Source organism: Hyperoodon ampullatus, assembly GCF_949752795.1.
Source record: "Hyperoodon ampullatus genome assembly, chromosome: 14".
Classification (NCBI taxonomy): Eukaryota; Metazoa; Chordata; class Mammalia; order Artiodactyla; family Ziphiidae; genus Hyperoodon; species Hyperoodon ampullatus.
Genome location: NC_136927.1, coordinates 71531835 through 71555757, shown reverse-complemented (window position 1 = coordinate 71555757; position 23923 = coordinate 71531835). Strand labels below are relative to the sequence as shown.

The following is a 23923-nucleotide window of genomic DNA, read 5'->3' as shown; positions in this document are numbered from 1 at the left end:
CTGAGCCTCCATGGTGGATCTGCTGATCCAGGTTGGGCTCGTTGGCTATGTGGCTGTGCTTTCAGCTGTGTGGGTGGCTTGGCTTGGTTCTTTACTATCCATTGAGCTTAGTTCTCTTCCACATGTGTCTGTCCTTGATCCCAAGATGAAGGCGGCAGCAGCTACTTGGGGCACATTCTTCTCATGGAAGGTGGCAATAGTGCAAGAGGGCGAGCCCAGCTAGGCAAGCACATTTCAAGCCTCGTTCTGTTAGCCTCCTGTTGACCAAAGCAAGTGGAGCCCAGAGTCGTGGGACGGGGACGGGGACATGCTCTCTGCCTCTGTTGGGAGGGACTGCAAGGCCAAAGGTCAAGGGCATGGAGCCAGGGAGGGGTGAAGAACTAGAAACAACCATTTAATCTGTCAAAGCAACTCCAAAGAGGCTCACTTCCTTTCTAGGAGATAGGCTTTTCCAGTGTCTGAAAAGAATAGTCATGTTTTCTGCAAATAGTAAAAATAGCATAAACTTTGAGGTTGAAGAAAATCTGGGTCTCATCCCTCTCTGAGTGGTCCAGGGCGAGTCACTCAGTCTTTAAATAAAATGAAAACTCTCCTTCTCCCAGGATCATTCTGAAGATTAAATTGAACAATATATAAATAAGACAGTAAGCATCACACTGGTACCCCTTAAGTGCTTAGCAAGTATTACTTACCCTCCATTCCATCTTTCAGTTGGTTCTCAAATTTCTTCAAGGTCTTCTTCACTTACTTGAATATACTGTACTTTTTATATGTCCTCCTCTGATATATTCCTTGTACTAATGCAAGGCTCCAAGTGGAATATGTTAAAACAGCACCTGGGTGCTGTAGAGTTTCTGCTTCCATTGAGACAACCCAAGCTCGAATGAGGTTATATTTCACCTCATTTCACCCACGGAGGTTGCAGTTAACTAAATTCCTGAGTTTTTATCCCATGCTTCCTGTTGGAGCTACTGTTTTTAATATTTGCTGTTTTTTTTTCTGTACATGTTTATAGACTGTTTACTTTGTAGAATACTTCGTGTATGTTACCATCTCTTAATTCTTAAAACCACCTTGGTGAGTAGGATTTTTTATTTCCAATTACAGAAGAGAGAGGAAATACTCCAGAGGGGAAGTATGGGTTTCTGGGGATCAACCATATCCTCCTAGAGGGACTGGATTTCTGGCCACTGTGTTTACAGGTGTGACTGATTTTCAGAAGGATTTTCTTTCTCTCTCCTTGTCTCTACCTCCCGCCCCCTTTGTGGGTCTCCAGGATCCTTCATGATGGTGAACAGCTCTGGGAGGGCCTCTGGCCAGAAGGCGCACCTTCTCCTGCCGACCCTGAAGGAGAATGACACCCACTGCATCGATTTCCATTACTACTTCTCCAGCCGCGACAGGTCCAGCCCGGGAGCCTTGAATGTCTATGTGAAGGTGAACGGTGGACCCCAGGGGAACCCTGTCTGGAACGTGTCTGGGGTCGTCACTGAGGGCTGGGTGAAGGCAGAGCTTGCCATCAGCACCTTCTGGCCACATTTCTACCAGGTATGCTGTTTTACCGTAGTTTGATTTTTTTTTTTTTAAAGTAATAGTCTATCTATACACCTCTTGCCCTGTTTAGAGTTTAGGTCTAGAAAGGACGTCATGTACTCACTTGTTCAACTCGTGTTTACCAAGCTACTTCTCCTAACCAGGCCTGGTTAGGATGCAGAAGAGATCCTCTACAGCCTCTGCCACCCTGGAGATCGCAGTCTGGAGGAGGAAACTGATTGATAAATAAATAAACACTTAGAATATAGCGGGATGCATGTGGATTCCACAGGATGCTGGAGGAAGCTAGCTATTGAAGCCTTCTATACAATAATTTCTTATAACAATCTGATGAGGGAGATACTATTATCATGCCTGTTTTATAGATGAAAAAATTAAGATTCAGAAAGATGAGATAACTAGTCACATATTGCCCCTGAGGAAGATGGTGTTTGGGGGCAAGAAAATTAGGATGGCTTCTAAGAGGACCAGACAGCTTAGGCTGAGGCTTGAAGATGAATAACTAATTATTGAAAAAGGAAGGGAAAGGCATTTGAGTTGACATGGGTAGTGCACACCATGGGCTGGGGGAGTGAATGAGAGATTGTGGCAGAGTTTGGAAACTAGGTTGTTTATAGGTCGAAAAGGAGATCTACTGGGAGCTAAGCCTGCAGGGATGGGTAGGTCATGGGGGGCTTTGAATGCCAGGCTAAGGAGAGTAAATTTATTCTCTAGGCTAGAGCAGCACTACTCAAACCATCTGTGGTGGAGGACTAGTTTTTTTTCTCCTCAACTTGTGGACCAGTACTTTTATAAACTGCAATAAAAGTGTCACAGTAATGCCAAATTGCTGGGACACTCTCTAAATGCCTCTTATCTCGTTGAGGAGCCTCTTATCCCATTGAGGACTGATGACACACACTCTGCAGGGTGTCACCAACCCACAGAGCTCACTTAGAGGAACACAGCTCCATGTTGTGGCCTGGGGCTGTTGAAAGTTTTTTTTTAAACTAGCTATTAAGGTACAACTTACATATCATAGAATCCACTTATTTTAAGTATGCAATCCAGTGATTTTTAGTAAATCTATTGACTTGCACAACCGTCACCATAAACCAGCTCTAGAACATTTTCATCAACCCCATAAGATCCCCTGTGCCTGTTTAAAGTTAATCCCCATGCCCACTGATGGAAGGGTTTAAGTAAGAAAGTGACATAGATCTACTTTTGGAGAAATTTCTCTGGAGTCTGAAGCAGAACAGGGACGTAAGGGTGGCAAGGTGAGTGGCTGGGAGATTTGTAGGCATCCTTCAGTGCAAAACCCATGGTATAGTTCTTTCAGATGTACCGTGCAAGCAGTTATAGACGATATGTAAATGAATGGGCGTGGCTGTTTTCCAAGAAAACTTTATTGTACAGAAACAGGTGATGGACCAGATTTGGCTTCCAGGCCATAGCTTGAACCCTGATGTAGGTGATAAAGCTGAGGTCTAGAGATGGACAGTGAAGTCCAGGAGCACAGAGCAAATCATTAGCAAAGCTGGGACCAGAATCCTAGTGCACTGGTTCCAAAACTCCCCCCATTTCACTGAGTATAAACTTCAAGTGTCTCCATAAGTCCATGGATCCCATCAAGGAGGCCTTAGGGTTCTAATCTGAAAACCCCCTACCTAGGGTCTGATGCAAATGGATACAGGATGGGGCCACAGGTGCAAGTGTAAAGAGCAGGAAAAGTGACCCAAGAGAGGGATAGACCTATGGTTGGCTGTGCTCTTTGATGGGGTATAGAGGGAAAAAAGGACATTTCTTAGGCATCTCTTATGTCCCAGCTCTGTGGTAAGCATATTGCCACTCATTTATCTGACAGTAACTCCTGTATTGGGTAGCGACATGTCCTGTGTTCCAGAGGAGGGGATATTATTGGTCAATTGAGGTCCCCGTAATCCTGCCTAGCGTCCTCTGCTCCAGGCTCAGTTTCCTGCTTTTAGGGAAAAAAGCATGCCCCTTCTGAGACTTCCGCTCACTAGCTGTGCGATGTTGGGTCTATCCCATCATTCTGAATCGCAGTTCTCTGGTTTGTAAAATGGAGATGTCAGTGGGTCCAACGAAGGGTTCTTATGTGGATTAAATGAGATAGTATATATCTAACATCATATCAGGCTTGCAGTGGGCCTCAGCAGTTATTGGAAGGAAGGGAGGAGGAAGAGAGAAGAACAGACAAAGAGGATGGAGGAGAAAGGCCTTCTTTAAAGAAATTCTGCTGTGGTTGAGCTCTGAGCCGTCCCTGTCCTAAGCAGCCTCATCGGGGAGAACGTTCTGATTTCCAACCTGTTGGGCACTGCAGCATCATTCCATTCCATTCCATTTTCTCTGCTCTTAGCTTTGTGGTGAAAAAGCCACTAATGCACTGAGAGCAGAGGTTTAGAAAAGACACGTATGTCTTTCAGACACAAACACAGCCACTAACAGTCCCTCGGCCATACACACAGGGGAGCACACACAAGTGCACATGTACCGGCCTGTTCCCAAACCCGCCACAGATGCAGGGGCACCACCCACACATATATCAGGGGAGAGAAAAAGGGGCCCATCAGGAGATTCAAAGACACTTGCCAAGTGCATTTTAAAATTCACCAGACCCCAAGCTCTGGCTCTGCATGCATGATTCTGTGGACTAAATACCATTTTGGTTCTCAGCACTGCTGGGCTTCAGACCCTGGTGGCTTATGTATTCATTTATTAAAGTCATATTTCACAGTCCTAAAATTGACTTGTAGCTCTGTAATAAGCAGGGACATTTCATCTTTCTTATTAGTGGGCTCTCTGGCTCCAGGCCGTCAGCAGGGCCTGGGATGAGAATGTTCCCCCCACTGTCCACCCCTCGCTTGCCTCAGGAGAGCAAGGGCTCATCCAGTGCCGCTGACGGCGTACTGCAGACGGCTGCCCCTTTCCAGGTGATGTTAATTCTATTTCATGTTTTTTAATGATTCCAGACTTTTCTGTCCCAATATTTAAAAAAAGAAAAGAACTTTAGTTGTGCAGCCACTTGTTCTCTCTATTCTCCATCACCTGCCTCGGTGAAATTACCTTTTATTCAGCTATGTAGACCCCTGAAATTTAAGACTCACCTGACTTGGACTTAACTGGACTCGAAGCCCAGTCCCTTTCTCAGGAGTTCCTCCGGCATCTGGCGCTCTGTGGGGTTGGTAACTTCTTGCACAATTCAGGAGGGGGCGTCACAGGGAGGGGGGCCACTTTACCTCCTTCAGACTCCACCCCATCTCCTCTTTCATTCACCCACCACCCCTGCCCGCTAAGCAGCAAACACTCCTCCTTGTCTTAGGCAGGCCTCCTTGGGCTGATGTGGGAAAGACCTTCTCTCTTGATTTCACCCCAAGCAGTCTCTCCCCCACCCTCACCATGAAAATATATGTGGTCCTCTTCCGAAGAGGAGTTCTGGTGAGCCAGCACTTTTCTGTCTCTTATCTTTTGAGAAGGTGTTTGCAGCCCCTTGAAACTTTTGCTCTACAAATTCTCTGCTTGAGGACTTCAATGGTGAGCATAAGATGCCAGGCCCCTTCAACCGTGTCCTGACATATCCATACCCTCCCCCAAACAGGCACACAGCCTGCCTTTTGTGGAGGGGATGAGGGTGACTCATCTCTGAGCCTCTCTTGGGACGTGACTTCCTGGCTTTGCCCAGCAGCGCCTGTGATGGGAGAGGTTTGCGCCTTTCCATGCAAGCTCCACTTCCCCAAACCAGGAGGGCTCTAAAGGTCTAGGGGTTGGGGGATGTGCAGTTGACAGTAGGGACACATGGCAACCTTGGGGTTGAAGGCTGTCCTGCAGGGAAGTTGGGGTTCCCAGCCCAGGCCTTCTGCTCCAGTCCCTGCACCCCAGTGTCCCTGCCTCTATACCCTGACATGAAGCATCACTGGGTGGCCTTCTCCTGGCCCCTTCCACCCCGCCCTCGCTAATCCCTGTCAACTAGAGCTCTCTTCCTTCTCATAGTTCTTCACTCACTCCTCTGGCTCATCTCCCATTCCTGGCTCTCATTCCTCAAGGGCCTTGGTTTCCTTACGAGTGTGCTTTGCTTGGAGATGACCATTCTCCTTCATCCCAGAACACCTGGGCAGGTCTTTCTATCACTGAGGGTCTTGACATCACCCTGTCCCTTCGTGGTGTCTGTCCCTAGGAACTGGAGCTGGTAGGTCTTCCTAACTAGGACCAGATGCACATTGATGGGATAACCATCTCCACCCGAAGCTGCAGATGTCTTCTGGGGTGCTTTCTGACCAGAAGGGAAGAGAGGACTCCAGTGGTCCACATTCCCCAGAACTTGGTCAGCTGGGAACCTGGCCCTGGGGACTGAGCTGTAGCTGTAACAGCTGCTTTTCCTGAACCACACAAGACAATGCTCTGTTCTGCTATTGCGTCTGTTTGAGAGGGCTTCTTCCTTTTTTATCAGTAGTGAGAATCCGGCGGGGGGGTGGCCCTCACATCTCTCCTGAAGTTTGAATGTCCCTGGTTGTGCTGCTTCCCTGTGAGCTGCCCTTGCAGCCTCTTGCTGCAGCCAAACCTGATTTCTCTAACACTGTTCTGTAGTGCCCTGCCCTGTGGCTTCATACAGAAGCTCCTCATGGTCAGAAACTTGAATCATGAATCCAAGCAGTAATTTGCATTGCCAGATTCCCATTCAGAACCCCAGCAATAATTTGCATTGCCAGGGTCTCATTCAAAACTATAAAGCATGCAGCATGGATAAAGGGGTGTTTAGGGTTTGGGGGCTATATGTAATTTCTAGAGGCTGACCCTGCCAACCTAACCCCAGTACCCATTTCTTCTCTGTGGCTAAGGCCCACCATCCCATAATCTTTTGGTGGCACATTCTAGCCACCATTTGAGATCTCCCTCTCTGGTGCCTGGCATTGTGCTCCCCAGGGTTGGCCCTTGTTTCTGGAAGCAAGCAGCTTGCCCAGGAGGTTGCATGTGGGCCTCAGAGTCAGCCCCATTGTGAGTGTTCAGGGGACAGGCCTCAGCAGGTGAGTCCAGGTGGGCCCTTGAAGATCCAAGCCCATCCGTCGTGGGCCTTCCTTCCTTTTCTTTCTGGGGAAGGATGGTGGACTCCCTGGCACTGTTCCTGATACCCCCCAGCCTTGTGACCTTCTACTCTCATGCCATTGAGGGCTCTATCTCATGGCAGTTTGCATGACTTAAAAAAACAAACAAACTCTATCTCTGGAGTTGCATGCCAAGAACAGTACCCTCTTGGCTCCTGTAGGTTTTGTGAGCATTCTGCTCTGAGCAATCTGGCAGTGATGGGCAGGATATTCCCCATCTGTTCTGGGAGGTACTTTATTCTCAGCTGCATCCAGGACCTGCCTTTTGTTGTAAACATACCGTGGACCCTAATTCAAATGTCTTGTGAGTCCGGAGCCTTCATCAAGATTACTTTGATTAACTGGGAAAAAGTCAGAACTCTGCTTAGCCAAGTGTTTTGGTTAAATGAGAGGAGGGCTGCTTTTCATGGAAGTCCAGTGGTGGACACAGCTGCGAGCCAGGAGACCGGGGCCTCAGTCCTCGATCCACCTCTGGCTTCCCTTCTGAGCTTTGGTAACTTAGTTTGCCCCACCTCTTAGGGTTGTTGAGAGGCTAGATTGAGACTACCTACTAATGAAAGGTTAATGTGGTTGACCTTTATTATTGTGGTTTTATTTCTCTATTTTTATTATTATTCAGTCTTAGTTGATGATGTGCCCCTGTGTTCACTACTGGTACCTCCACCAGTATCCTGACCCCAATTGACTCGGTCCCTTCTAGAATCTCATTTCATCAGTCCCTCATTCCCTTGTATTTTATGCTCTTTCCCTGACTCATTCCTCTCTACCTGAAAGCATGTTCCAATCTCTACCATCCTAAGAAATCCACTATTGGGCTTTCTGCACTTGGCCTTAGGCCCTAGTCCTTTCTCTGAACTGTCTACTCTGTCTTCCAAGGTGACCTCATCTAGTTCTATAGCTTTAAATGACATTTAGATACCAAAGCTATCATATTTGTAGCTCTGGTCCCAGATCACCCAGGAGCTTCAGAATATAATGCCAGCTTCCTCCTCAGTATATCCATTAAGATGTTTAATTGGCATCTCAAAACTTAACATGACCAAAAGAAATTGGGATATAGCCCTGCCTGTGTGCCCAGACACACACGTTCATCTTCCTCATGTCAATAAGTGACACCAGAATCAGCCTAGAAGCTCAAGCCTTAAATTGAAGAGTCCTCATTGCATTTTTTCTTTTCTTCACTCTTCCCCTCTTAATCTAACAGCAATTATTTTCATCTCTACCTTGAAAATATCTCTCAAACCATCAACATCTTTATTCTTCATGGCCAACACCATTGTCCAAGCCATACTCATCATTTGATTGGATCACTACTATAGCCAACTGTTAGGGCTCTTTGTTTCATTCTTGCTCAAGTGCCCCCTACCCCCAAGTCAATTTCCACAGAACAGCCAGAATGATCTTTTTAGAATGTAAATTAGATTATGTCACTTTCCTGCTTTAAATGGTTCACTAACAGCAGAAAATTCAAGCTCCATACTAGGTCTCGTAGGACTCCATGTCTTCTGACCCTCAACTAACATTGCAGCTGTGCCTTGTGCTTCTCTAGCTTTTCACTATATCCCAGCCACACCAGGGTCTCATTCTCATGTTCCCAGATCATCCCGGAGTTCTTTCCTGCCTCATGGCCTTTGCATGTTCTACCACCTCTTCCTGGACTTGCCAATTTCATCCTTCCGGTCTACTCTTAATAATTACCTCCTTAGAGTTCTCTCCTGACCACTCTAAGTAAAGTAGACCCTCTCCCGCTTAGTTACTCTTAATCACAGCATTTTGTTTATTTCCTTCATAATACCAATCACAAAATGAATTTAATTTTCCATATTTTTCTTTTTAATTTCCATTTCCATTCATAAAATGTAAAGTTTATCAGGGCTTGGCCCCTAACCTTCTTGTTCACTTTTATAGCCCCAGCATGTGCCTCAGTGCTTGGTACAGAAGAGGGTCTCTATAAATATGAATGAATGAGACACTGTTCCTGTTCCCAATAGGTTTAGAGTTTAGAGAATGAAATAATTCATGGACAAGCAATTACAATCTGGTGTGATAGGTGCTATAGTAGAGTTAATTGTACTGACACAAGGATAGTATAACATGCAGAGAGATATGAAAATGTAATGCACCTCAAAGCACTTACCTTTTATTGTAAATATAAAGGAGCTCATTTTTATTGCAGAAAATTTGGAAAATCTAGAAAAGTATAAAGAAAACATTCAACTGCTGTCATCTCCCTAATGTCATTAAAAAGATTACATTCATAAATCATTGCCAATCCTACTTCATCTTTTTGAATTACATGCTGAACTCACTTGCTGATTTTTCTTTTGGAGAGTTTGTTTTGTTGATTCTCAAGAATTGTTTACACAAAACATATTTACCTTTTAGCTGGCATATATATTGATATTACAGATATTGTTCTCAACTTGCCATTTGACTTTTAATTTTGTTGTATTCAGACTTTTGTTAACATATAAAACATATTTGATATTATAGTTATTATGTATTTAAGAAATATACAATATTTCAACTTTAAGAAATTGATTTTTAAGCTTTTGTCATTAATTTATTGCTTCAGGGAATTCAGTTAGGAAATGTATACACCCAAACCTGTATGGTTTCCTCTTTGAAGGATTTATTGAAGTTATATGTTAGTCTATTATATGATCTTTGTGTAAATAATCCATGAGCATTTGAACAGAAATTTTATTCTCTCTTTATATTTGTTTAGTAAATGCATTATTATTCATATTAGATACATACTTGATATTTTATTTTTTCCTGTTTGGTCAGAGTCTAAGACAAGTGTTAAAATCTTCAGATCCTGGGGTTTTTTCCCATCATTTTCTTCTTTTAAATCTATTGACTTATGCATTTTTTTTTAATGACCATTTTAGTCCACTTAATGGTTTTTGTATTTCTTTTTGGTTTAAATTCAACTTTGATGCTTTTGCATTATGTTTACAACAACTATTTTCTGTTTATTTGCATTTTCCTATTATGTCCTTGTTCAACTTGTTATTTTTAAGGTTACTGAGTCATTCTATATTAGGTGTTTATCTTATAGCATACGATTAGACATGGTTTATTTAGACAGTCTGAGAGCTTTTCTCTATTTTAACCTATTTATATTTATTGTCACAAAAGAAATTTTTTCTTTTATCATTTTTACTATGCAATTTGAATGCTTTTATACTATTTCTTTTAAATGTTTTTCTGTGTTTGGTGTGTTTTCCTTTTATTTTTTCCTATGGACTTTGCTTTTGGATTCCTTTGAATTATTAAAAATATAATTAGATACGTAATTCTTTATCGAAAGGTCTTCTGTTGACTTCCTCCTCTGCAGGATGAGGCAGCTACCACACTTTTATTTCTACAAACTTTCCCCCTACCCTCTGCACAATTTTGTTTGTTCAGTCTCTGATAAGGACCCTGCTATCTTAGTAAACCCCTCTTCTGGCGTGATTGTCATGCTGGTGCCAGCTGCTCTATGTTTGATGTGACTGTCAGCCCCAGGTCACTGTACGTAATTCCCAGGCAGCAGTGTGTTGCCTTAGTCATAGATCTTACCACCCAAGGAGGCTGCCTCTTCACAGCCATCACCACCCTTTCCACCAGTTCCCTGCTCACTTGTTATAGCTGTAGAGCTCTGGACCCCACTGACACCTCTGGCCTCTGAATCCACTAACCTGAAGTGACCACAAGGACCACAAAAAGATTCCACATGGGGGTTTTTCTGTTGATCTTATCACCCACCTTACATTCCATCCACAGCTTGAACTGAGGAGTAAAAGACAAGAGAGAGAGGGTCTATTTGGTTGGCTGTTGAGATGATAGAGGTGAAAAGTGATGAAGATTTGAACCAGAGCAATGACATTAATTACCAACTGGTTTTGATCTACAGGATGGTTGCTTCATATGGTTCAACTTAACAGCAGAGATGGAAAGACATGGGCAGATAGGAGAAGTGCTAAGAAGACAGAGTCAAAAGAGAAAAAAAAAAAAAGGATGTGTGGAGTGGGGCAGACGGAGAAGCCCAGGCAGGTGTCTGCATCTCAATTTTCAATGACTGGATGAGGCAACCCACTGAGGTCCATAGTTCAGGAAGGATGGCCCATTGGGCAGTGAGGGAGACTGCTTGATAGGGAAGCTGCTCAACTCTGTTGTATACAGATTGTGTTGGAGGATCTATGTGATATCTAGGTGGAAATACAGATCTGTGAGCTGGATAAGTGAGACCCACGTTCAGGTGAAAGGTCTAGAATGGAGATCTGGGCTTGGGAATTATCAGTGAATTGATAGCCATTGAAGGAAGAGTGTTTTCAGTTTACAAAAATGGATAGAAGTAGCCCACATTTGAAGAGTGGATATAGGAGAAGTGCTTACAAAGAAACCAGTGGTAGAATAGACACAGATTGATGAGAAGAACCATGAGAGTAAAGTGTCGCCTGACCCTAAATAGAAGAGAGACCCAGAGAGGGAGAAGCTGTGAACATCAGTAATTGTAGGAAAATGGTCAAGTATGAAGAATAAGTATAGCAGTCATTTGCTGAGAACCTACCATGTGCCACATATAGTTCTAAGTAGTGTATTAACTCCTTTCACCTGAATCATTACCCAGTGAGGTAGACACTGTAATTACAGATGAGGAAACTGAGGCACAGAGCAGTAAGGTAACTTGCTCAAGGTGTACACATACAGGGTGGTACAACCAGGACTAGAACCCAGGCATTCTGACCCAGATCCCAAGCCCTATACTATTTTCCTTCTTAAAGTAAGATAAAGATTGAAATATATGTATTGGATTTAAGCAGTAAGAGCACTACAAAGATTCCTGGTGTCTGCCATGCAGTCAGTGTTGGGGGAACTGCTGAGGACAAAGTCCAGGTGACAGGGGTTGAAGTTTTGCACTGGGAAGTAGGGGAGTGTAGAGTGAGTGTAGTTAAAACTTCTGAGAATTTTAAATGTGATTGAAACACAATTGGACTATAAATACAACTGCTGCCAAAGGGTAGCTTTTAAAGAGTAAGAGGGCTTCCCTGGTGGCGCAGTGGTTGAGAGTCTGCCTGCCGATGCAGGGGACGCGGGTTCGTGCCCCAGTCTGGGAAGATCCCACATGCCGCGGAGCGGCTGAGCCTGTGAGCCATGGCCGCTGAGCCTGTGCGTCCGGAGCCTGTGCTTCGCAACCGGAGAGGCCACAACAGTGAGAGGCCCGCGTACAGCAAAAAAAAAAAAAAAAAAAAGAGTAAGAGAAATCCAAGCATTTATGTTTGTCAGAGTCAGGAATAAAAGGGAGGATTCGGAGATATAAGTTAGAGAGAGAGAACCAAGAAGCTGGAAAATGCAGCAAAGGCAGAGGTCAAGGGCGCTGGGGTGTGCCTTGCAGAGAGGGGGCAGTCGTTGGTGTGTAGTCATCTAACCCATGAAGATTAGGTTGATGGGTAAGAAGTTAGAAGTCAGCCCCTCTGTAGTCCTCTTGCCTCTTAAAGATGTGATGTGGGTATCTTGCAGGGATTGGGTAGGTGATGTTGAAAGGGGAACATTTGTGTGGGGTATAGGAGTGGAGAAGGCAGTTTTGCAATAGACTTGCCAACACCGAAATGAGGAACTGGGGCTTTTGGTGAGAATGGTATGGGTGATTAGTCAACAGAGTGGGGGAACCCTGGGTTTGTTGAGAATACAGGGAGGTCCATGCAGCATACAGTCTCTAGAGAAGTTGAGATCCAGGGTACCATATGCAGTGCAGAAGCAGGTTTAAGAGGGGTGAGTTGAGAGAGGAGTGCGTGGTAGCGGTCTGTGCCAAAATACACTGAAAATTCCAGTTTGTGGAGTGGAGGAGGACAAGTGTGAGCATGTGGCTGAAGCTGATTGGAAGACGAGGCCATTGGAATTAGGGAGGTCAAGGGCATTGGTCATGCTGTCCACACAGATAGTCACATCTCCTTTGTGAAGGTGGATGGTGGGTGACAAGGAAAGCTGTTTACTGAAATCAGCAGTTTGAGTGGGAGTCAGAATGGAGGATTCGAAGAACTTGCTGCCCTTGGATTCCCAGATACCAACAGTGGTGCCTGGGGCTTATTTTCAAGAGGTGTTATTAGGTAATTCAGATGGACTGTATTCCTTGGAGATGTGGAATTAAATTAAGGTAAACCCTCCTTGGCTTATGGTGGCTTCTCCCTCATCCTTCGTAAGAAAGTTGAGGTATTCGGAAGTCATTCTTCTCTGTGCTTCCCCTGAAACAACAATGAAAAGGTGCAGATCGGGGTTTCCAGGCCACATTTGGGTGGTTTTCCCTGCATCCCAGTGTTAGTTCTGAAAAACATTGGAAATGTTCCATGTGGCTGGTTATTCTTTTGCTCATCACCGGAATGTGGCCTTTTTACCTTATTTTGAAAATCCACGTCAATTGCCGGGGTAGCATCCTAGCCTAATATAAGACCTCTTTTGGTGGTTCTGGTGGGAAGCTGAAACATAAATTGTTTGGGGGCTGGGCAGCTGTGATGAGTTCCTACAACCACGTCTGTGAAATTGACTCCTGCCTTGTGTGTTGCAGGTGATATTTGAATCCGTCTCTCTGAAGGGTCATCCTGGCTACATCGCTGTGGACGAGGTCCGGGTCCTTGCCCATCCATGCAGTAAGTCTCTCCCCTCATCCTAACACAGCCTGGCTCCATGCCAGACTGGGTAGCTTGGAGGCTGCAGTCCCCCCCTATGCATTCAGCTCACAAGCATCTCTCACTGTCTTACATACTCAATGCAATCAGTCCTGAATAAATCCATAACTTTGCTGGCCTGTTCAACAGGCAGCACCTTCAGGACTTTGCAGAGAGAGGCAAAACATCTTTGTTTGAATCTGTACTAATCTGTCTATTAAGGGAGTCTAAAGTCCTGATTGTTTATTAGCGGGATTCAGACCACTGAAGTGGAAGAATTAGAGGGCTTTGCATAATAGAATCTTGTGCAATTGTCTCAAAAAAAGAACAACACCAAAACGTTGAGCAAATTAGCACACTGTTCACTCACAGGGAAAGGTACCCCAAAGCTATTAATTCTTTAAAAGTAATTTTAAATACCCTCATCAACTCCGTGTAGGCATAGGGAGAGATTTCTCACAGTGGTTAGTACTTAGGGTACAGTGTCGAGAGTTCTCAAAGGCATTCCACTCCTCCAAACCCAGCCAATTTCCCCTGGAAGGTCTCTCTCTTTGTGTATTTAGTCTAAGCTATTTGCATGTGTCTGGGCAAGGAGATGTGCTTCCCAGGTCACTAAATCTCAGAGGCGACAAGTCCTGGGTGCAGGTAGTTGAGATGGCATCATATCCAGTGACATTTGGTGGGGAGATTGTAATCAAAGGGATATGCCTGGGGATTATGGCAGCCCCATAGGAGGGCTGGTTAAGTTGCCAGCCCCATTAGTTTGTTAGTGTCTGCAGCTTGGAAGTTCCTATTAGTTTCTTGGCAGCCATTGGGTAACTAACTCCTAGCAGGGTTTTCTCTACTTCTTCATTATAGCCATGAGTCATGCTATGGGCTCTGGTGCAGTTTGCTGTTCCCTCAAGAGATATAATATGTCCTGTGCTTTGATGCCTTTCGTGCCTCCCATTTTGAGGCTCTTCTCATTTCTACCCCATCTGTGTTGCTTTAATTGGAATGATTCTTTCAACTTCTGCTACAATGAATTCATCAGAGCCCCAAACATCACTGCCCTCCCCTGGCACTACAGTGACATTGTTTGACCCATTGTCTCAGAGCACCTTCTCTGGAGGAATTGGGGATGAGTTCCAAGGGGTTTTGGCAAGACAGTATTTTGGATAACTGTGTTTGGTGTCTGTGTAAGGGAAACCTCCTCCCCAGGAATCAACCAGCATCTCAGAAATGCTGAGATCCTATTGGATTCTCCATTACTCTGGCCTAAGGTTCCTACCCTCTGGGTTACTTCCTGAGTCTTTGGGATTTTCTCAGATGGATGTGTCCATTCAGTTATGCCCAGCACATGTCTCTGCTGAAACAGACTTTATGTGAAAAGGGTCCCAGAAATCCCCCAGCTATGCAGGGTTTATGTACTGGGTATACACATGCGTCCCTCTTAACCAGGATTAAGTCTTCCCCTCCCTTGACTCCTGGGAATCAGCATCTGCTGCCCATTGGAGAATGATTGTTGACCTCAGACCATGTCAGGAGACGTCTGGTCTACTTGTGATCCACTTAACCTCACACACTCAGCCTTGCACAGCCATCAGCTTTGAGGCAGTCTCTCTGAAACAGGATTTCAGCAATCCCCAAGTCCTGCACACATTGCATCCTCGGAGCTGCATCCAGCTGCATGCCCGCTGCTTACCCTGTGCTGGATGCTTGCACTAGGTCTTCCTAGTAGGCTCTTCCTGAAAGAGTCTGGCCTGGTTCTCTCTCCTGGGATCCCAGAATTCTGTCCTCTCCTGGGAATTTTTACCTCCACCATGACACCCAACCTGACACCTGTCTCTTGTCTCAGCCTCAGCTCTGCCTTAACTCTACACACTGGCCATGGTTTGCCATTGCAGCCCCATGCTTCCTTCTCTCAGAGAAATCTCCATGGGCGAGGGTTCTCTGGAGGGCATTTGAATGCCTTTCCTTGCCTAAAGTCTCATGGCTCCTCTTGGAATCCTCCTCCCGTTGAGGCTGCTTCTGAATTTTGGATTCTTCTGGGAACTTCATACTCCTCCTGTGAGGAGTGTGCATTATGTGGTTATGGAATCGCTGAGAGCAAGTTACCCAGCAAATGGGCCATGGGACATAACTCAGGAAGACGTGACCCTGGCTGTGTGCTTGTGTAATGTGTTTCATCTGAGTTCACCTTAGATGCTTAGGAGACTTAAGCTTAAAACTTCCTAGAAATCAAAACGTGCAACTCTGTGAAAGTGGCTGGAATTCGAAAATTCCATTTAACTCTCTGTGCACATATTGGTGGTGCATGTAGTCCCCTGAGTTCTATCCATAGCTCATGAGTCATGTGGGGTTGATCAGGGCCTAGCAAAGGCCCCTTCCCAAGGCCCCACGCTCAATCCATATCCAGTCAGGGTTTTTATTCATTCTTTCTTTCAACGAGTCAATTATTGAGCATCAGTTATGTGTCGGGAACTTCTGCTGGACACAGGGGATACTTAAGTGACCAAGATAGGTAGGTCTTTGTTCCCGTGTTGTATACTTAGCAGAAGGACAGAGGGAGGAAGGACATTAAGTAAGTAACTAATGTTAAGTAAGTCACTAATATAATTTCAGATAGTGATGTGTTGTGAATGTAGTAAATGTGAGGGACGGATGTGGAGGGGCTTCTTAGATAAAGTGGTCAGGGAGGTAGGTATCTTTGAAGATGTGGTCTGAGCTGAGATCTGAGTCATAGAAGGAGTTCACTGTATGAAGGTTTGGGGAGGGGGCATTCTAGGCAGAGGAAAGGGCAAGTGCAGAGGCCCTGCAATGGGATCAGCTTGATGCTGCCCGAGTATCCTGAGCATGGGGAACATGGGGGAAAGTGTTTCTGAGTGAAAGGGAAGCAGTGCCCTGAACATCATTGTGAGTGGTTAGATTTTTTTTTAACTTATCAAACTGTATAATTTATTATTTTTTAATTGAAGTATAGTTGATTTACAATGTTGTATCAATTTCTGCTGTGCAGCAAACTGATTCAGTTTTATATATATATATATATTCTTTTCTGTTATGGTTTATCACTGGATATTGAATATGGTTCCCTGTGCTGTATACTAGGACCTTGTTGTTCATACGTTCTATATATAATAGTTTGCATCTGCTAACCCCAGACTCCAATCCATCCCTTCCCATGCCCCTCCCCCTTGGCAACCACAAGTCTGTTCTCTATGTCTGTGAGTCTCTTTCTGTTTTGTAGATAAGTTCATTTGTGTCATATTTTAGATTGTGAGTGGTTGGATTTTTTTAAATTAATTAATTTTATTTTTTCCTGCGTTGGGTCTTCGTTGCTGTGCGCGGGCTTTCTCTAGTTGTGGTGAGCAGGGGCTACTCTTTGTTGCGGTGCGCGGGCTTCTCATTGCACTGGCTTCTCTTGTCATGGAGCGTGGGCTCTAGGTGTGTGGGCTTCAGTAGTTGTGGTGCACGGGCTCAGTAATTGTGGCTTGCGGGCTCTAGAGCACAGGCTCAGTAGTTGTGGTGCACGGGCTTAGTTGCTCCGCAGCATGTGGGATCTTCCTGGACCAGGGCTTGAATCCGTGTCCCATGCATTGGCAGGCAGATTCTTAACCACTGCGCCACCAGGGAAGCCCCATGACTGGTTAGATTTTAATCTAAGTGTAGGGAGGCACCACTGAAGGGGTTTATGCTGGGGATTGGTATGATCTCATTTAATTGTTAAAAGATTACTTTGGCTGTTCTGTGGAAGAGGGGTTGAAGTGGGAATAGAGAAGAAGTCAGGAGACCTATGAGAAAGAAAGTTCTAGAGTCATGTAAGAGATGGTGATGTCCTGGACCAGGTGGTGGAGAGACATTCATTCACCATCCGACTTGTTTGCTGAGCATATGCTCCATGCCAGACACTAGTCTGGGTTCATGGAAGTGAGTAAGACAGATTCATTCTTTGCCCTCATGGGCTTCCAGTGATGTGAAAGAGACTGAAAATAAAACAATCAGGTAGTTATCTGGTCTATAACAAATGGTATATTAGTCAGCTAAGGCTGCCATAACAAAATACACAGACTGGGTGGCTTAAGCAGAATTTTATTTTCTCACAGTCCTGGAGGCCCCAAGTCCAAGATGAAGGTGGCAGGTTTGGTTTTGTCCATGGGCTCCCTCCTTTGCTTGAGGACGGTCCCCTTCTCACTTTGTCCTCACATGGTCTTTCCTCTGTGCACATGTGCCCCTGATGTGTCTTTGTGTGTCCAAATTTTCTTATAAGGACATCAGTCAGATTGGGTTAGAGCCCGCCCTAACAGCCTCATTTTAACATAATCACCCCTTTAAAGACTCAGTCATCAAATACAGTCACAGTCTGAGCTGCTGAGCATTAGGGCTGCAACCTGTGAATTTTGGGGGGATACAGTTCAGCCCATAACAGGTGGTAAGCAGACTATGAAGAAACATAGAGCGTAGAGATGGAGAGAGGTAGTGGACAGATTAGAGATGAATTTAGGAGGTAGAGCCCACTGGTCCTAAGTGATGGGGTTAGAGTAGGAGCCAGAGGCATCAGAAATGGTGCCCTGCTAGGTTGCTGGCTTCATCAGCTGGGTGGTGTGATTCTGGGGAGGAGGTGTGTGTGACCTTTCATGGTTCCCCCTATGCATGGGTCCTGGAGGCTGCTCATGGGATCGCGCGTCATGCCGCCTGCTACTAGCTTCTGAACTGTCCTTTGGCCTGACAGTGCTTCTCCCCCAACCCCAGCCTTAATGCATTTATGACTTCACTCATAGCTTGTTAAAAACTTAACACTATTAAAAGAATACATCCTCTTTAGGTCCTCAGGCTTGTAATTCTCCACTCCAGTTCCTTAACACATTTTTTAAAAATTAAGGTGTGGTCAGAGTTTATCAATAAGTGATTCCACTGAGTATTCCAAGAGTTCCAGGGGGCTTAGTGCATGATTTGCAAATGTTTTCTCGATCGATTTGAGCTGAAGTTATATGACTTTAAACACTTGCCTGTCAGCTTCTAAAACAGTGACCGGAAGATAAGTGTGATGCTCAACGGAAATTATTTTCTCCTACAAACTGAGACCTCTCGTCTATATTTTATGGCCCATTTAACATTTTTGTGTTATTCTGCAAATATTTTAGCCATAGTTACCCTCTGCTGCCATTTCTCCGTGTCAGCCATTAGCAGGGTCACTACGGTTATAACTGTGGATGATAAATGTCAGCACAATTTTCCACTCAGTTTCAAAGTTTCTGGCTCCTAGGTTGACTTTTAGAATTGTTTAAACTTTTTTTTTTTTCCATCATAACCTTGTGGGGCCATGTCACTGAGCCCACGGTCTGCAGCACGTTTTTAATGTATGTAGTGCACTTTCTCCGCAATTGTGTGGCTTCCTACTGAGCAGTCAGGTTTAAAGAGCGAGATAAAGGGCACAATAATACGTCTTCAGATGCTGTACTGACATCTGCAGGAGTGTAAATGTCACCAACATCAAGGCTTTTTGCCCCAAATGCACAGCCAGTTTTCTGTTAACCCCATTCCGCAGGGTCCCATTTTGGGGGCGCTGGGTCTCAATGGGGAGTGAGTGTGGGATGCTTAAAACCCCGAGCTGGTGGCTGGTCTGGGCCCCAAGGTCGTCTGTGCTTGGCCGAAGGTTGGTGAGTTGAAGCGGATGGGATGATTGCTTTCCTGGAGCTGTAGGTGCTGGGTGCAAATCACAGCTGGGAGAGGACTGGACTCAGGCATGGACTGGAGTGGGGGTGGGGGGATGGGAGGAGGATTGGGGAGGCCAGGAGCTCAGAGAAGTGTACCAAACAGGTCCCCAACATAAGGAGGATCCCCCAGAGAGAGAGAAGGAGATCTGTCGTGAGCTGGAGATGAAGCCAGGGCTCAAAGAGTAAGGGCACATGGAGAGGGTGCTAAGCAGGAGGGCGGTGGTCCGGAAAGGTCCCCGTGTTGAGGACCACGATCTAGGGCTAGTGTGCATGTGATACAACAGCATGACGCCTAGAGGGGTGGGGACATCCCTGGTTTTATGGGTTCAGACCAGGCAAGACTGGCCAGTGGAAATTGTTCCATAAGAACTATGTAACAGAGACAGCCAACTAGAAGAACGTGCCTGCAGTCGTGTTTTGTTAAGTCTACATAGTGTTTTAATAAATTCAGTCAAGATTTTAGAATGAGGGCTTTCACCTAAGGCTGGATTTCTTACTTGCCTTGAGAAATCGGATGATTGGCTACCCTGAGCACAACACTGTCACATGGCCTCTGTCTGCTGGATTTAGGGAACTGCTAGCTGCCCCCTGCCTATGGGGCATGGGGTCTTTATCCAGTTCCCCTAAGTCCCCACCACTCCTTATTGCCTCCTCATTGCTGAGGCAGATACCAGTTATTAGTGTGCTTGTGATGTTGCTTTTCTGATACAGAGAAATCTTTATTTTACCCAAGTCTCTGTGAAAGGTAGGAAAATGAATAAGGGGGCAAGGAGGTCGCAGTTTTGTTTTTGTTTGTTTTACAACCGAACCACTTTATTCCCTTACGTAACTGTCTGGCTCCTGAAGGCGCGTGCTTTCAACATCTCTGCTCTCTGTACACCCTCAGTGTTTCACCAGAATTATTAACACCAGGGGCCATTAAACCTCTGAATTCTCTACCACTGTACCTAGAAGGGAGGGAGGAAGAGGGATTGCAGATGAAAGAATCAAGGCAAGAGGTCTGCTAGAAAGGAGTCAGAAGCAAGCAGGAGAGGGAATTCCCTGGTGGTCCAGTAGTTAGGGCTCCCTGCTCTCACTGCCGAGGGCCGGGGTTCAATCCCCGCTCGGAGAACTAAGATCTCACAAGCTGCACATGGTGTGGTCAAAAAAAAAAAAAAAAAAAGAGAGAAGCAAGCAGGGGACATTGATCCAGAGACAATTCATTTCTAGTTGCACAAGTCCCAGAGGTTGAACCATTTGCCCAGGGTCCCCAAGGGTGAGGGGAGATATCGTTTTGTAAAAACCCAACACAAAGCCTCCCAACATTGGAACTAAGATTCTGTACCCTCTCCTTACCAGGAAGTAGATGTTCCTTCCCGCTTCAAACAGGTAGCATAAAGGGGCTTATGCGGTTTACTCTATTCCCACTTAAAAATTGACTTGAACTGATAGTTCCAAAAATAACTTTACAAAATTATACAGGAGAGCAAAAAGGAAAACATTTCAGACAATCAAAGCAGCATGACATTTGTCAGGTTGACTAGATGCACAAATCTTCAACTCTGAGAAGCCCACAATGAGAGGACTTCCCTGGGCCTTGGACTCTTGACGCCATCTAGTCGTGGGGCCCTGGAGGTGGCATGAGGGGGGACTCTGAGCTGTTGTCACTTTGTTTAGAAACCTGAGCAGAAGCTGTATGTTTCTGCACAGCGAGTCTGCCTGATCATGCCAAGGTCCTTGGCTTTTGCTGAGCATTGCAGGTGGTGACACAGTTTGGTAGAGCAGACAGTTCAAAGTGTGAAGGCCATGGGGACAAATACCAAGGAAAGGAATCTCTTGTGGTAAAATGTTCCAGAGCAATGAGAAGACTCTGGAGGGTCAGCACAGCCTTGCCTGTGAGCCCTTTCTTTGGATCCTGGGCTCCAGGAGACACCGTTGACCTCCCCATTGTCCAAGAGGCAAGAGACTGTGCTGGTTAAATGCTGAGTTTGGGGCTAAAATGGACCTGGACTGAATTCTGTTCCTGTCATTAATGCTGTGTAGTGTTGGACAAATTAAACTTGGTGAGCCTTGGTTTCTGCTTCTCTAAAAGGGAAATAATACTAGTGTCTGCTTTAGGGAATATTATGAAGTTAACTTCAATAAAACACGTAAAGCATTTTTCACAGTGCCTGGCATTGTAGGAGCTTTCAATAAATGACGTTATTATTATTACTTGTCTGTCTGGATATTTGACTCCCTCTGAAAAGATGGCCAAAGGCCCTCGTTGAACCGTCCATTTGATCGCATTCCAGGGGTATTTGACGCCTGGTTCATCACTGATTTGGTTGATGTGATAGGGATCGTTGACACTTTTGTGCCTCGATGAAGAAACGCATTCTTCTACACAGAGATTACCAATCCACTCGTCTTTGGAGAGCTCACATAGGCAAGGACCTCTCTCCACAAACAAGAAAAGAGATGAACCCAAGTTACCCAACATAAAACATATGTTTAATTCTAAAACTGATTACCCATGGACACTATGAGTTTCATGTGAAAGTCCTTTCTCCTGTAACGCCAGGTCCCCGGAGTAAATGTCCCACCTCCATCCCATCCCTAGATATCATAGCTTGGAGTGAAGAGTGCAGACTCTGAATGTGTCTTGAATTCTCGGTGCCTTGCTTCACTCACTGTAAAATAGAGATAATACCACCACCAACTGCGTTGCGTTAAGTGAGTTACTATGTGTAGACACTGCCGTGACACCAATCACGTAACCTTCATTCACTCAGTGCTCACGGCTGGTGTTGTCCTCCACCTGTTCTCCATCCTCCCCTCTTTGCCCCCTTCATGATCCGCATCATCACCAGGGCCAGGTGTGCAAGTCTCAGGCCCAGAGGTGCTTCACTTCAGTTTTCTTCTTTCTGCTCACCCAGGTCTACAGGGAGATATCTTCTTGGGTGACCCCACCCCCACCCCTCCAACTTCCTTTTGCAAACATGGCAGTATTACCCAGCAGCTAATAATATGGATTTTGAGGCTCTCAAGGACATGGATTCGTGTCTTGCCTTCCCCAGTTTCTGGCTGTCTGACCATGACAAACTATGTAACCCTTCAGAGCATTAATTTTCTGATTGGTGAAATGGAGTTACTGCCCACCTTGTGGATTTTTGTGAGGTTTAAGTGAGATGATGCATGTAAATGTCTTAGAACAGTAACTGGATCATAGGAAGTGATCAATCAACAGTAGCTTTTCACCGAACCAGACCATCTCCTAAGCACAAATTCCCCCCTGCCCAGCGCCCATCCTGAGCTCCCACCCGCCGACAGGGACATGGTCAGGCTGTTGAATTCTGTCCTCATATGCTTTTTGGCTTCTCTCTTAGGAAAAGCACCTCATTTTCTGCGGCTCCAAAATGTCGAGGTGAACGTGGGGCAGAATGCCACCTTTCAGTGCATTGCTGGTGGAAAGTGGTCTCAGCATGACAAACTTTGGCTCCAGGTAAGGATGGGAGGGGCCTCCTGCGCATACCTGCCCATCTCTTGGGAAGGGAAGAAAGTGTGTGCTGTGATAAAGGGCTTGGTGGGGATGGGGAAGGGGTATTTCTTATGTACCTCTGCTCCTTGGATGATACGCTGCATCCATGATCTTGTTAAATCGTAACTCTAATTCTGTTATGTAGGCATCAGTATTCCCCATTTTACAGATGGAGAAACTGAGGTCAGAAACATAAAAGTGCCAGAACTAGAATTTGCAACTATGAGCTTTCCAAACTTCCTTCTAACAAACTTTGTCCTTTAAGCCCAGAATCCCAGGACTAAGGCAAACTGGATATTTTAGATTCTGGGTACATTTGCATTTCCATATGACTTTTTTGTCAATTTCTAATACAAAAAAAAAAAGGCCTGTTGGATTTTGATGGGGGTTGATTGCATTGAATCTATAGATCCCTTTGGGGAAAACTGACAGCTTAACAATAATGAGTTTTCTCATCGTGAACATGGTATATTTCTTTACTTATTAAGGTCTGTAGTAATTCCACTCAGCAAGGTTTTACAATTCAGGTCTTGTATATCTTTAGTCAGTCCCATCTCTAAATATCTCCTATTTTTGATGCTACTTTAAAATACATTTTAAAAAAACCCTCAATTTCTGATTTTTCATTACTAATATACAGAAATACAATCGACTTTCCTTTATTGATCCTGTACCCTGTAACATTATTAAACTTAGTATGACTATTTAAATTTAAATTAGTTAAAATAAATACAATTCAGCACTCAGATGCCCCGTTGCACTAGCCACATTTCAAATGCACAATAGCCATATGTATCTTGTGGCTACCATGTTGGACAAATGTAGATAGAGAACATTTCTGACATTGCAGAGAGTCTTACTGGAGAGCACAGCTCTAGAGAGGCATCGCCTCCAGTTCAAGGAATCAGGAATATTGCTTGAAAGAAGCTGACTCCTGTTACCTCCAACTTCATTATACTTAAAGTTCTCTGTCATCTCTTCTGACTCACATAGTTTGGATGTTGGTCCTTAACCCATGCCCAGCATACTTTGATGGGAGTTCATAGTATCACTTCTCTTCTTGCATTTGAGCCCATTTTCTGCAATTGGAAAGTCCCTGGGCCGAGAGAGCACATCTAGGAGCTTCTTTTCTTGCTTCTTAACAGAGCAGTAGAATGAAGATAGCAGTAAATAATAATGCCTGCTCCTGCTGCTTCCCGGGTCTGCCTGCAGACCACAAGAGAGCACAGGAAACTTCCACGTGTCACTCAAGTATTACATAATGCTATTTATTCATTATAATTAGTATTAAAGTGCATCAGGCTCCCAAGAAGCTTTGTCATGTCAATGGCATTGCCTCAATTGGGTCACAAGAATGAGAAGAGACAGTCACAGTACATTCAGCATCTTTATTTGGGTTTTCCAATTATCTTATGAACGTTATTG

At 44.9% G+C, this 23923-nt stretch overlaps 1 protein-coding gene across 10 annotated transcripts in view; it reads left to right on the top strand.

Moving 5' to 3' along the window:
* PTPRT (protein tyrosine phosphatase receptor type T) overlaps positions 1-23923 on the top strand; it is a gene marked incomplete at both ends in the record, with an annotated part of 1101453 nt that overhangs the window by 380909 nt on the left and 696621 nt on the right. For all 10 annotated transcript variants that reach the window (XM_079719321.1, XM_079719325.1, XM_079719327.1 and 7 more), the window contains 3 exons: positions 1277-1548; positions 13204-13285; positions 22347-22462. In XM_079719321.1, the coding sequence (XP_079575447.1) occupies positions 1277-1548; positions 13204-13285; positions 22347-22462 (470 nt within the window). The remainder of the gene's footprint in view (positions 1-1276; positions 1549-13203; positions 13286-22346; positions 22463-23923) is intronic.